General features: G+C 48.5%; 1 protein-coding gene across 23 annotated transcripts in view; it reads right to left on the bottom strand.

The window, feature by feature from the left end:
* KALRN (kalirin RhoGEF kinase) overlaps nt 1–13845 on the bottom strand; it is a 621535-nt gene that overhangs the window by 549212 nt on the left and 58478 nt on the right. For 4 of the 23 annotated variants that reach the window (XM_081025704.1, XM_081025706.1, XM_081025709.1 and 1 more), the window contains exon 1: nt 9429–9604. The exons of 16 other annotated variants lie outside the window; for them this stretch is intronic. In XM_081025704.1, coding sequence (XP_080881830.1) covers nt 9429–9495 — 67 coding nt within the window. In that variant the 5' untranslated portion in view covers nt 9496–9604. Of the gene's footprint in view, nt 1–9428; nt 9610–13845 lie in introns of those variants that run through there. 3 more of the 23 variants (XM_081025707.1, XM_081025719.1, XM_081025702.1) reach the window with 2 other exon arrangements.

The raw sequence follows: 13845 nt of genomic DNA, 5'->3' as shown, positions 1-13845 counted from the left end.
CCTGCTTTTGGGGCTTCTTAGAAATTTTGCTTGGAGCCTTAAAAAGACGAATCCAAAGTAGACACCGTCCGTTCAAACCCATGAATTCTCCAGTCTGCCCACTGTTCCACATACATCAGGGCTGTTGAGCATTAACGGGGCAGAAAAGTTGAAACCATGGGAAAGGAATGGACAGAGGCCACCACTAGGAGTTTTTGTGCCCCGGCTTCATGTGGAGGCTCAGCTAATAACTAACTGAATGACTTTTGAAAATGAAATTATCTCTTTGAACTCAGTTTCCTCATCTCTTAAATGAGAGGTCTCATCCAACTCTCTCTTTCTTCTTTTGCTGGGCATATAATTATGGAGGCAAAGGGAATGAGAAAATTAAAAATTGAAAAAAAAGGAACTTCTTCTTACCACTGATCTATTTGACCCAATACCATCTCTTGAACCAGTAAATTTACTTTTTATCTGATAAAGCTCCAGCCTTCTCTGATTACATCTACCCTCTGAATCACCAGAGTGTTTGCACTGCATTTTCTCTCACCCTGAATGCCCTTTCCCCTTGCTCTAGTCAAATCCTTAAAAACCCAAACACTCATGAGGACAGTGTGCTTAATAGAAAATACATGCTGATGGCTGGATTTACCAGGTTTAATGCAGTCCAGGCACAGATGTCATCTCCTGTCCACGGTTTCCCCCCGGGCCCGGAACAGGGTTTTGTGAGAGGAAGAAGGAGGAGCTGATCTGTTGATTGCACTGACAGACTCCCGTTCCCCACTCATTCAGTGTCCTCTGAGTCGATAAGCGGCAGTGTATCCAGGTGACAGACCTGCCCCATGCCCCGGGTTATGGTCTACGGGCGTCCCCTCAGCTATCTCACCTGTGTCATAACCCCTCCTGCATCCCAGGAGGCTGAAATGAAGCCATGAAGTGCCTGTGCTAAGTCGTGAACTACCCCACCCTCTCCAGCCTCGGCCCCTGACATTGCTTACTCTTTTTTTGTTTTGTTTTTTAATGTGTATACATTTTTAAAATTTTTTTATTGGGGAATATTGGGGGACAGTGTGTTTCAACGGAGCCATCCGGCCACCCCCATTGCTTACTCTTTTGCTTAAGAACATCAAGGCCATGGGAATTGCATTTCCTCATTTTTCCTTTTTTCTACTTAAAAATAGTTCTCAAAGCACCCCCTTCTTCCTTCCTTCCAACAGAGGGAGCATTCTCCCTCCTCCAGTCTACCACTTCCATCTGCACTCTTCATTCAACCCACCGCTACCTCCCGCCGGTGACTGCTACACTTTGCAGCACTTCTCACACACACGCTCTTAGTATAGATTCAACGGTTGCCTGATATGTGTTTTGTGTGCCTCACTCACTGGGGTGTGAACTTCATGAAGACGTCATGCCTTATCCATGTGGTATCCGCAGAAAACGGCACCATGCCTGCAACACTGCTGGTGCTCAATGACTCTTTATCGAATCGATTAATAAGCCCATTGCTGTTCCTCATTTTCACAGTTCTCTCTGTCCTTGGCTCCCCCGCCCCCAGCCTCAGATACATTCAGTCCTCCCTTCTTGAACAAAACCATCACTTGACCCCGAGGTCCCACCAACCACTATTGCATTTTTACCTCGTGTTTTCTGACATAGCTCTCAAACAAACAATGTGTGCTTGCCGCTGCCTCATCCGCACCCCCTCCTACCACCGCAATCTGGTTTCTCCATGTGGAGGCTGCTGACACCACGCTATGAGTCGTCCCCAGGGCCTCCTGTCACCAAAGCCCCCAATATGGCCCCATCTTCCTGCAGATGGGGACCCCTACTTGTCCCTTCTCCTCTAGTGCCATGAATGTACTATACCCTGGTTCTCCTCCTCCTTTAGGGATACTCTTCCCATCCCTTGGGTTCTGGTTCCCCATGTGCACACTTTCTAAGATCAGTCTACACTGGTCACATTTCCCCCCTATGCTGTCTTCCCTGAGCTAATAACAATTAACACTATCACTTTTAGGCGGATGACTCAACAGCATGCATTTCCTACCCTAACTGCTCTTTAGAAACACAGACACACTTCAAATGTCTGAAGGAATTGGGCATCTGGTTATGCCATGTTATGCTTCTTTGTATTCCCAGCACCTAGTCTACTGCCTGGTACGTGGGAATTGTTCAATATAATTTTAAAGTGAATGCTACTACCCTGCCCTCATGTGCCTTTAGCCCGACATGCAAGCAAGGACCTTTGCAAAGTGGCCCCAACCTCTCCAAACTTAATTCTTACTACACAGATGCGCCAGGCAGTCTGTACTTTCTGACACCCACCCTCATCATGAGCACTACTAACGCTTAATTCACTTCTCTCCTTGTTATTCTATCTGCCATTGTGCTATTTACTGTGGTATTTGACATTGTCTATTTCCCACACTAGACTCTAAAGCTTCATGAAGAACACTTCTTCAGCATTGTTGAGTAAGATATAGCACATAGTAGGTCCTTAGAAGATATTTGTGAAATGAGTATTTCTTCCTTCACTCAGACCCAAACATTTCTCCCTCTTGTGAATTCATAGCACTCATTTAGCAATTCAGCATGAACTAACATCTTGGGGAATCACATATATATATTGTAGGTATATTATTTTGCAGGTACTGTCCACATAGAACCATGGAACTAGAAGGGATCCTTATAAGTAATCCATTGTTTGAGAGGGGCCAACAGAGACTTGGAGAGGTTGCTGCTAATCTTGATCTTTTAGGGGTTTGAATTGTGAGCTACCTGCGGGAAGGAATCCTATTCCCTACCCCTGAACACTCCCCGCTATGCCTGGGCCCTTCGTGGCTACTATTACTACTGCCACTAATAAGAAGACTATTGCCTTGACAATTTCTTTGATAACAAGCCATCCACAAGGCGAAGAGCAAAGCTGTCCCTTATACTGGGAGTCCAGTTGGCTTCCTGACCATCCAGGGACATAGCTGCCCCGCTGCTCCCCAGCTCTAAGCAATCACTGAATATGCTACAACAGAAGAAGAGGCCCTGAGAGCCACGCCACCCCCAGGGAAGTGCTGTGTTACTGTTCTCACATAGCAGTTACCTCCACCCACTGGCTGGAAACAACATACCAGGACCTCGCAGAGCAGCTATCGGTGTCCTTCCCCCAGGACACGGCCTACATATATCTTGTGCAGTGATCTCACACCACAGATAAGACATCCCAGTACTCTGCTCTGCTGACGGGGCAGAGGGGCAGACACCCAGTTGAAATGCATGCTGGAGAGAGGGTGGGGGTCTCGCCACCTTTAGGGCAGCACATACAGGAGAGAACTCTTTCCAGACAGGAGTAAGGGGTCCTGGATCTTGACTCTTCTCCGAGCAGCTCTGTGGCTTTAGTACAGCATTTAACCTCTACAAGCCTGTCTCCTATGTGGAAATGGGAACTACAGTAACCCGTTTCAGAGAGACACAGAGGACCAAAGGGGATAAGATATGGGAACTGCAAAATCACTACAGTTCTCCTTTTCCTCCTTAACAATTCCATGATAGTCAGTACCTTCTCTTCGTTCCACTTCAAATACTCTGTTAGGCAGAGCTCTTTACTGGATTTCCTGTTAGAATACAGCCTTGAACTAGATGCCTGGATGAGCATATAAACGGATGGCGGGCCGAGCCTGCCCTCAAGGCAACTCGTTCAATGGAGGGCATTTCAGGTGGAAGCACAGAAAGTATGGAAGTTGCTGGCAGACTGTGGTGTGGAGACACAGGGAGTTGTTTGGGATGGTATGTCAAGTGTGGTCACACTGGTTATCGGGTAAGAGGCCTGGATCCTCTAGGAAAGTAGTCTTGTGCCAAAAGCCAGATACATAACTATAATGGATATCTATTTGTGACTTAAAAAGCTGCAATAAAGTAACTCCTTCCTGTATTATATGAATGTCCAGCTCAAAGGGGAAGACGATTACAACCTAATGTCCTCTGATTAGAAAATTCCCAGCTCAGGAGAACTATCCGATGCACTTTTCATACACATGTTGTGTGCTTTTCTCTACTTTTCCCTGCTGACCCTAGGAAGGGAGGCACAAGACAGAAATGTTGGCACCAAGAAGCCACACATCATGCTGGGCACACACATGCAACGGTTAACAAGAGCAAAACAAGCCAAACCAAGGTGGGTATCCAGGATGGCAGTCTGCGGCAAGCGAGGAACTGGCCTAAGATGGACTCCGCGAAGATACCAAGTCAGAGGCCAGAGCTGGGCAGATAACTGAGCAGCAAGCAAGCCAAAGCCAGGGCAGCTGTCAGTGACGGCAAACCAGCGGCCAAGAAGAGGGCTGCAGGCCTGGGAAGGAAGAGACCAGCTCTCAGGGTGCTCTGAGAGCCTCAGCCAGGAGGGCCAGCTGCCTCTCCACCCTGCACTGCACCTGGGCGGACTCAGGCCTTGGGTGAGAAAGTCAGAGAGGTTTGAAGGTGGAGGCACAGAGAACGGCCGCACCGGAAGACGAAAACTTTAGTGAGAAACACAAGTAGATTCCTGGCTGAAGAAGAGCCCAACAGCCTGAAGGCTTGAGGAAAGTTAGTGTCCTCAGCACCCATCTACCAGAAGGGAGAAGGGAGTTTTCTTTCTCTAATTGTAACTGAATACAAGCAGTGCCCACCAATTGAAGGTATCCTAATCAAGTAAGGAAACGTGGTGTTTTGTTTTGTTTTGTTTTTGACTTCTCCAGTGACAAACCGCCATCTCAATCTCCAAAGCCCTAGGCAGCCAGAACAGAGAGAAACACCCAAAGCAAGCTGGAGCCAGACAACATCCTGCATCACCGGTGAAGTTTTTCCTGGGAATAGGAAGGCAAGTTAGGTAGGGATAGAAAATGTTCAGAGTTGAAGTTTCTGTTGAAAGTTACATAAATTATACCCAAAGGACTGTTCTTTTAAATTATGTTCCTTAATACATTCCTACGTGTGTTTACTGCTGTGTTTACTATTCTAATACAGTCACTGATTTTCCTCATTTATTTTATTCTGCTGAAGAGTCATTTTTGCCTTTACTCTCTGGCATCCATATCAAAGGATGACAATGAGCAGGTCTCAGCCCTGGCTGCCATTAGACTCACCTGCAGAGAGAGCTCTTTAAACATGCCAATGTCCCGATGTCCCATGTCCTGAAGTCCCTTGATTCTAATTCAGTAGGGGGGAGGGGGGCGAGGAAGGAACTGGACATTGAGCTAAGAGCTCCCAGATGATTCTAATGTACATCTAGGGATGAGAACCAGTTGCTTTCTGATCCCAAATCCAAAGCTCTTTGTGGTAGCTACAGGGAGGCTGACAAAGAACCAAGAAGAAATCAACAGCGGCAAGCCTGCGCTGTAAATGCAGCGTATCACTTCAGTTTTCCACGCATCAGTCCTCCGTGTACTTCTGTCACCATTTCACCAGATCCACACACCTCCTACAGTTACTTCCTCGATAATGTTTTAAATCAACTCTATTTTTTACTTGAACGTATTTTTAAAAGAAACCAGTAGACTGAGGGTAATGGCAAGGTGGTGTAAAAAGGCAGAAGCAAAATAAGACGAGACAGTGGCCCCTGAGAGGAACAGGTGCGCAGAACTCAGGGAAATCAGGAAGGGACGGGCGCAGGCAGGAAACCCAGGATCCGGATGGCGAAGCCGGCCCAGGCACAGGGGAGAGAAGGGACGGGGCTTGGCAGTGGTTAGAGGATAACAGAGCAATGCCCGGGAATGAGGTCCCAGGTGGCACGGGGCTGAGCCTTTAAAGGAGCCCTAGCGACAGTGAGCGTGGGCTGAGGGGCAGGGAGGCTGGTGAGGCTGGCATCGGGGACCAGAGATGAAGGCGGGGTGGGGGGGGCTGGTGTAAGGTAAAGGGAGGCTACAGGTGAAAATGAGGGAGGACCTGAGGGGTAGGTGGGGCTAAGGAGGGCCTGCCCTGAGTGGGATGGGGACAGGGGGGCGGGCAGTGCCGCAGAAGTGGACACTGGGCAGAAAACGGTGTCCTTCAGACCGTGCCAGGCGGTGGCCAGCAAGAGAACCACCTGTAAGTCACCTAAAGATCATTTCACATACTAGTGATGCATGTCCCCACACACTGGGAAACCCTGCCTGACGTTCTATGATTAAAGAGCATTCACTCTTCTCCCTTCACTACAAAAACACACACACACACACACACACACACACACATGTAAACCCCCACTTTCTTGTCAGGTCCCCGTGGATATGCCAAAACTCAACAACAAAAAGCAATGTCACTTCTGTCATATACCACCCATGCTTCCCATCTGTATGAGCGCCTTTCTTTTGATGGACAGTCCCCACATGGGAACCATCTCCTTAGGCACCGTCTGTCTGGAAGCACAGAACACAATAAGCAGAGTGACAAACACCCAGCAACAAACACTGTAGAAACATCATCTGCTATTAATGAAATAAATCATCAAAATAATCATGTCTAGCAAGCTGGCAGTTAATTATCCTATAAATCCTCACATACAGTTAGGTACAGCTCTAGAAAACAACCCCTCTTTTTTTTTTTTTTTTTAAATCCTGACCTGTAATAAACAATGATAGGGGAGATAAAAGATCAGTCTGTAATCACCAAGCACACACTGTCACCCTTTGTCAAGTTTATTTCTGCCCTATAATGTGTTCTAACGTTTCCTCCTCTTCCTAGGTGTGTCAAATCACAGATTCATTTATCCCCCGTCACAGCCAAGAGAATGACTCAGGCTGGCACACAGCTTGTTGATTATTTCAGTTTCCTGGGCTAAACTCATCATTTCCCACTTCTTCTCATTTCTTATTCCCTCCTCTCTTTCTTGAGGCCTGTTACTTTTAAGATGACAGGAGGCATGGCACTGTTGGGGTGAAATAACATAACATCCTAAACAGATGAAAGGAGCTAAATTCTGTTACACTAAAGAGAGATCTAAGAGAATCGTGTTCACCGGCCAGAAGGAGAGGTGGATCATGCATCCATCCATTCAACAAAAATGTATTGAGCAGCAACCATGAGCCAGCTCAGTGTAGCATGCCATTGTCCATACACTGTTAGCTACCATTAGTTACTAGAGAGAAGTGGCCACATCCAAACATTCTGCTTCAACTTTGATGTGGGTGTGCACGGGTGTACATATGTAATACCGTGACACCCAATAACCAGAACTGGGTAACATACCAACACCCTAAAAGCCTGGAAATGAGTTGTCCTACACAGTCAGAAGCTGCTCATCTAAAGCCTCATTTAAAACAAATAAACAAACAAACAAAGACACTGTGTATAAAAGACCATAAACATTCCAATTATAGCCATACATGATGACAAAACATGCATAAAAAAAACCCACACAATTCTAGCAACCAACTTTTGCTACCCAAAGGAACGGGTTAATCCACTGATCTATAAATTCATTAACCGGACACTTCTGAGAATGCCTGACAGTTTTACATGCACTAACACAATAAATATCCCCCAAATTCTATATAGGTAGTGTTATTATTAAAGTTCCCATTTTTTCAGATTAACAAACTGAGGGTCAATCCTTTATGCAAGGGCACTCAGAAAGTAATGGAGCCAAAACTTAAACCTAGGTTTGCAACGCATGGATTTGAGCATTTTGTAAAAAACAAAACAATTATTAGTGGTACAGCTTATACATTAACATCTCATTTCTTCTTATCATTAGTGGCATGTTAGTGAGTTTGAATCTTGTTTTAATTCACAGAAGTATAAATTGTCTCTAAGCCTCTAACAATTCTTAACTGGCCTTTTCTCAGCTCCTGGTTATTACATACCACCTGTTCCTGTCTTTCCTAAGATGTCCGTAAGAGAGTAAGAATCAACTGTCTTGGTAATGAAAACTAACATTTAAGGAACACCTTCTTCATGTCAGGTACTGAGATAATATTAGGCGGGTGCAAAAGTAATTGCGTTTACAAGGTTAAAAACACTTGCAAATACTGCACTTAAACTTCTGCACAACCTACTAAGTATTTCACTTAGCCCCCACAGCAACCCTCTGCACTGCTGCTACTGTTATCATCATCATCCCCTTTTACGATGAAGGAAAGGAGGCACAGAGAGGCTAAGTCACTTGCGTGAGGTCACACACCTGGGGGGTGGGGGCTCACACCTGTGGTCGCCTTCCCCTTCCCTTTCCCCTTCCCCCAGGCTATGATCTCCACCAGTAAGAAGTTCTGGCTCTCTTCCTAACACTCTCACCTCATCTCATCTCATCTCAAGTCTGGGCTCCCACTGGCCTGTTTCTCAGTGCTAGTGAGACACTGCTTTTTGCATGTGCTGGTGTGGTTTCCTCCATCTTTGATTTCTCCTTGATAAGAGCCCTGGTTCAGCTGCTCTGTGCAGCTCTCTGCTTCCACCTGGGACTGACCTCCTGGGCCGAAGACTGTTCCCAGTGGAGATGCACACACGGGGGTGGGGGGGGTGGGGGGGTGTATAAGGGCTTCCCCAGCGCCATCTTTTCCATCGGGGTTTGACCTCATTCTCAGCAAAACCTCTTAAAGGAGCCAAAGCTTTTAAAAATAACACTAAACATTTTTTAAAAATCAGTTGCTTAACCCAGTTCACAGTGGCTTTTCCTTACAATGCAACGTCTAGACTTGCATCACATTAACAGGAGATTTAAGTCGCAAGAATATTGGATGGTGGAATGTATTAAGGTCAAACTAACCTGAGGAATAAAACAAACCTTCCCTTTCCACTAAATGTAAATTCTGTACCGACTCTACCTACAGATAAGCCACAAAGGGAGCTGTTCTTAGCACAGGTACCACACAGATCCACAATGCTGAGAGGCACAGAAGGAGGAAAAGAACTCTTACAAAGCACCTACTGTGCACCAGACACCATGCTATATGTTTTACAGGTATGAATTATATAATAATTCTACAACAACCCTAGCATATAGGTCTCACCATGCCCATTTACAGAGGGGGAGACAAGCTCAGAAAGGTCACGTAAATCAGCCTGAGGTCACAGAGCTGGTGAGTGGCAGAGCTGAGATGTGAGCCTGCATCATTTGCCCCTAGCCTCTTGCTGCAGGGACCATTCTCCTTGTGGCACTGTTTCTCAGAGCATTCTATTGACAGCCCTGCAGGACAGGACTTAACTTGTCTTTGACTGCAGGACTGAGCAAGTAACAAGATCTTGATGTACAGATGTTCCCCAAATGGCCCCATGCTCCTGATTCCCAGCTGGGTCACAACTGTCCCCAGAAAGACAGCCTTTCTTTACTTCCCAGGGGTTGGCTCCTCGCCTCTGCTTCGTTCCGACTTCTCTCCCTTCTTGATCTGTGTCCCTCTCTGCTGTGCCTTTCTCTGTTCATCTCTGTTTATTTCTGTCTGTGTGTGCATATCTTCCTGTCTCGCTCACACACACACACACACACACACACACACACACACACTCAGGAATACCTCGATCCAGCAGCCGGAGCAAGCGGAGATACCAGAGATACCACTGGTCCCAGAAGCGGTCCGTCATCCCCCCCTGAACTCATCCTTCACAGCCAGTCCCCTCAGCAGAACGTAGTTCCACCGTCTCTGACTTGAGGAGGCCGGAATTTCTTGACGCTGGGCTCACACACAGCCTGCTCTAAGCAAATGCCTGCCTGCGAAGACAGCCACCAGTCCTCCCACACAGAGGCTGACTGTGCTGGAGCCTGTTTCACAGCAACAAAGGAACAAGAGCAGAACGCAGACCGCGCCTGCAGGGGCCCAAGGAGAGGTTAGAGAGGTGGGGAGAGGAGCCAGGGAAGGCTTATCACAAAGGGATTGGGATAGAGGTGGTCTTGGGAATGAAAAGCCACAGGCAAGGCCAAGTCTTCCATTTCATTCCAGGATCTCCTGCCATCCTGGCTTCCCCTGCCTCCCACGCCAGAGGCCAGTGGCTCCCCAATGGGATGGGGGTGGGAAGCCAGGAGCTCAACCGTCCTGGACTCCAAGGCTAGCACCAAAGACCCACAGCCTCACTCCCTCGCTCTGCGGGGACCACAGGCACGCCCTGCCCAAGACTGCTAGGCCCATGGGATCAGAAAAAGGCCTCAGACAATTTCTCCCCATGTCCCTTCATGGATCCTCTGTTATAGTGGGCACGGCATAGGCTCAGGAGTCGCACAGTCATGGGTTCAAATCGTGCTTTCACTTAATAGTTTCCTGGCTTCGATCAAGTTACTTCAACTCCCTAAGCCCCAGCTTCCTTCTCTATAAACTGGAGAGAACCGCGTTTGCCTCCCAGAGCTATTATGAGTCTCCAAGGAAAGGAAGGATACAGCCTTTCTGGTGCCGCTCCTGGTAGGCAGAGCTCTAGTGGCCATTTCCCCTTCCCCTCCCACCCCCATCCCTCTTGCCAGATTCTGGCTCCCACGTGTCCATACATTCCATGGTTTCCCACCTCCATGCCTTTGCTCTGCTATTCCTGCCAATAGCATGCCCTCCTTAAGCCCCGACTTCACCATGGCCAAATCCTCATGAATTTTCTCATGTCTAACTCAAATGCCACAAAAGCCAAGCAACCTCCCCTGGTCTTCCCCACTATATACTGCATTTCACTTTCTCCTTCACGCGGGACTCCTCTCCCTTATTTGACCAGAAACTCCATGAAGCTGGGTCTCCTGCGGAATCATTTTTGTGTCCTCATAGAGTGTCTTGGACATGGCAAATGTTTAAGTACTTACTCACTGAACCAAGGAGCAGGCCACTGAGTCTGGGTACGCATAAAAACATGGTTTCATTTCATCGCTAAGAAAGGAAAGGTGTGGGGTCCCCTGCCCCTGGACACTGCCTAAGGCCTACAGAAGGATAACAGGGCACCACGACCCTGCCCTGCTGGGGACCCATTTCACAGTGCACTGCCACCCACATGGTCAGGCTGTGCCCTAGTGACTGGGAGTCCTGCTCACAGAAATGAAACCCAAGGGGACCCCAGGTCTGGGACAACCTTGTACTCCAAGCCTAAAAACTACCCAGTGGCCACGCACACATTCATCCCAGCTTTTGTCGCAGCCTAGACCATGCCAGCAACACCCTCTCATTGTCCTCATAGACACGCGAGCATGCCGGGCCTCCTGAGCTCCACTGGGGAGCTGGCAGAAGCAGGCCCCTCTCAGCATCAGCTCTTCCCGGGGGCAAGGCCTCCAAGGTGAGACAGGCTGAAGATTCTGACAGGACCCAGCCTGGGGACCAGGCATGCTGGGGGCAGGCGCGCGAGCGGAGAGGGAGAAAGCAGCAGGGCCGGTCCCCACCAGCCTGCCTTGCCCCAGCACCACCCTCACTGTATCATGGCTCCTCCTTAAGGGGCAGCACTAGGAGTGAGCAGACACCATTGCCCAAAAGCTGCCTTCAGGATTTGTGTATTATTTTGTGATAACCTTAAATGGACAAGACTCCAGCGTGTATGTAGTTAACACAAGAATGCAAACCCCTCCTCCTCTCTCTCCAGAAAGAAGTGCACTGATCCATACAGACCCTCCCCCTTCCTTCATGAGTAACACCATCCATCACTCAGGTGTACCCAGCACATTTTAGCTCACATAGTATTTTCATATCCCTTATCAACTTTGGGCCTCTCAACAGCCATGCGAGGTCTGCAGGATGGGAATCACTTTCCCCAGTGTACAGAAGAGAAAACCCAGGTTCCAAGGGGTTAAATAACTTGCTTATGGTCAAATGCCTCGCAGGTGGCTGGGCTGAGAAAGAAATATGTGCCATCTGTCTCCTCCCAGAGAACGTTTCTGGGGCTCTGATTGTTCTCTGAGGAGCTGTGCCATCTTTCACAGAAAGATGGAAGCCCTCACAGGAGGGCAGGATCTTTAGGGCAGTGCTGACATGCCCTGGGCACAGGCTGAGTAGTCAGCCTGCATGGGGCCACTTATTAACGGCCTTTTGTCTTTTGCTTTGGGCCCTGGCTGTAGCTGCCAAGAGAAAGTATCTTCAACACAACTTTCTCTAACACAACTCAGGAGAAATCTGAAATGGGATGGGTACACCCATAGCTCCCACCATGCAGGAGACCTAGACAGAGATGGATGATGGGAAGAGTGTCTGACTGGGAGACTAAAGGCCCAGTGACACAGCATGAGCTAGAGTACTCTGACGGTGCTAATACTACTATTCCACTTCCCATTCTTGGGCCCTGAGAAAGAAGCTGGCCCTGTTCCCATCCTTCTGGTACTCAAGGGCAAAACATTCCACACTGCTTCCTGTTCAAAGAGAGAAAGAGAATCAAGATGATAAAGAAAAGTATGGGTGCAATCACTTCCCCCATAAACTGTGAACCTAAGAACATAAGCATACCTGTTAGAGTCTGGCCCAGGATGAACCCATTCAGCCAGGAATTTTACTAAAGATTGGCTTCAACCCATCAAGCTGGGCTCCTCGGAGCTCCCCAGCCTACCACTGCTCATTTCTCCAACTCCCACAACGCCTCATAAGCTTTACTTTAAATGTAGCCCTTCCAGAAGTTGAATAAAATGTTCCAAGAGGCTGTCAGAGATGCCATTAAGCTGCAGTGCAATTAGAAAGGATGGGATATTGGCCAGGAAAGAGCTTTATTAGATTTGTGTTGTTGTTTCGTCTTAAACAATGCTTCTGCGGTGGCTCCCTCCTTCATCACGGTCAAAGCCAGAGCGGCGGTCGGCGGGGTTCGCCCAGCCCACCCAGATGGCTGCAGGGACTTGCTATCCAGCGACACACAGTGACCCCTGGGCCAAAGCAGCCCTTCTATCCCAGAGGGCCAGTGCCCCTCTGGATGATCACCGGTTACTCGATGTCACAACAGAGATATGTTCCCTTCTCTTCGCTGTTCCTTCTTCTTAACTTGGCACTGCTCTTTCTCCCTCTCTCCACCCACCCCAACGTGAAAACACTGTGTTCCCGATCAGATAAAGCCAGCACAAGTGTGTGGAGCAGAAGGCAAGCAGCATGGAGGGAGGAGAGAACCAATCAAGTCCCACCTCTTTCCCAGTCATCTCCCGGAACAACAATGACCACTGCTGCAGCAGCACCGGCCGGCTCCTCAGACACATGGGGCGCTGGAACAAGTACAGGCCCCACAGGAGGTGGCACAGTGGCTAGTGTCTCTGTGCCACAGTGAAGACTGCCCGCTGAAAGGATGTTGTCCCCCCGCCCCACCCCAGGAAATGGGCTCCACCAGGCTGCCATTTTGCCCTGCAAGCTGTGCTTCCCTTGCCACATGAATCAAACACTCCAGCAGACACCATCCTCAGCCACCTCCCACACTGCTTCTGTCCCCTTGGCGATTAGCTCCCAAGTGGTGAAGTGTAGCCTATGGCAACACATGCACGGCAACACCCTCCACGGGATAGGATGGACACCTGCCAGTCTCTCCTAGGAGAGCCCGGTGTCCCCAGGTGAACAGGAGCCTTAGGTCCACACCTGAGGACAGCACCTAAAACAAATATCACCTATCATGCTGAAATTCAAGTCCACCGCTCCCAAGAGGCCTTTTCCCAGCTAACCTCATGCATTCTCGATCTCAGACGTTCTCAAAGTTTAATGGGCAGCAGAATCACCTTAGAGGGTTGGTTATCCATGCGGATAACTAGGCCTCACTCCTAGAGGCCTGCATTTTTAACAAACTCCCCAGATGATTCTGAAACACTGATCTACCCGTTTCTGTCCCTGCTCTCCTCTTTTACACACTGCAATGACTTAAATCATTTAACCATTTTGGTTGAGTTCTACAGTGTACCCCGTCTCACCCACACACCCTAAGAGTGAGGGGGGAGGGAGGAACAGAGGGTGGGGAATCCTGAGTCCTGAATTAGAGGAGAGTCTCCTGGAAAGTAAAGGGAAGTCCCGCCTCCCCCTAGGC

This window comes from Rhinolophus hipposideros (genome assembly GCF_964194185.1).
Source record: "Rhinolophus hipposideros genome assembly, chromosome: 2".
NCBI classification, from domain to species: Eukaryota; Metazoa; Chordata; class Mammalia; order Chiroptera; family Rhinolophidae; genus Rhinolophus; species Rhinolophus hipposideros.
Note: the sequence above shows the minus strand (reverse complement) of the source record. Positions and strands in the feature narration are given on the sequence as shown.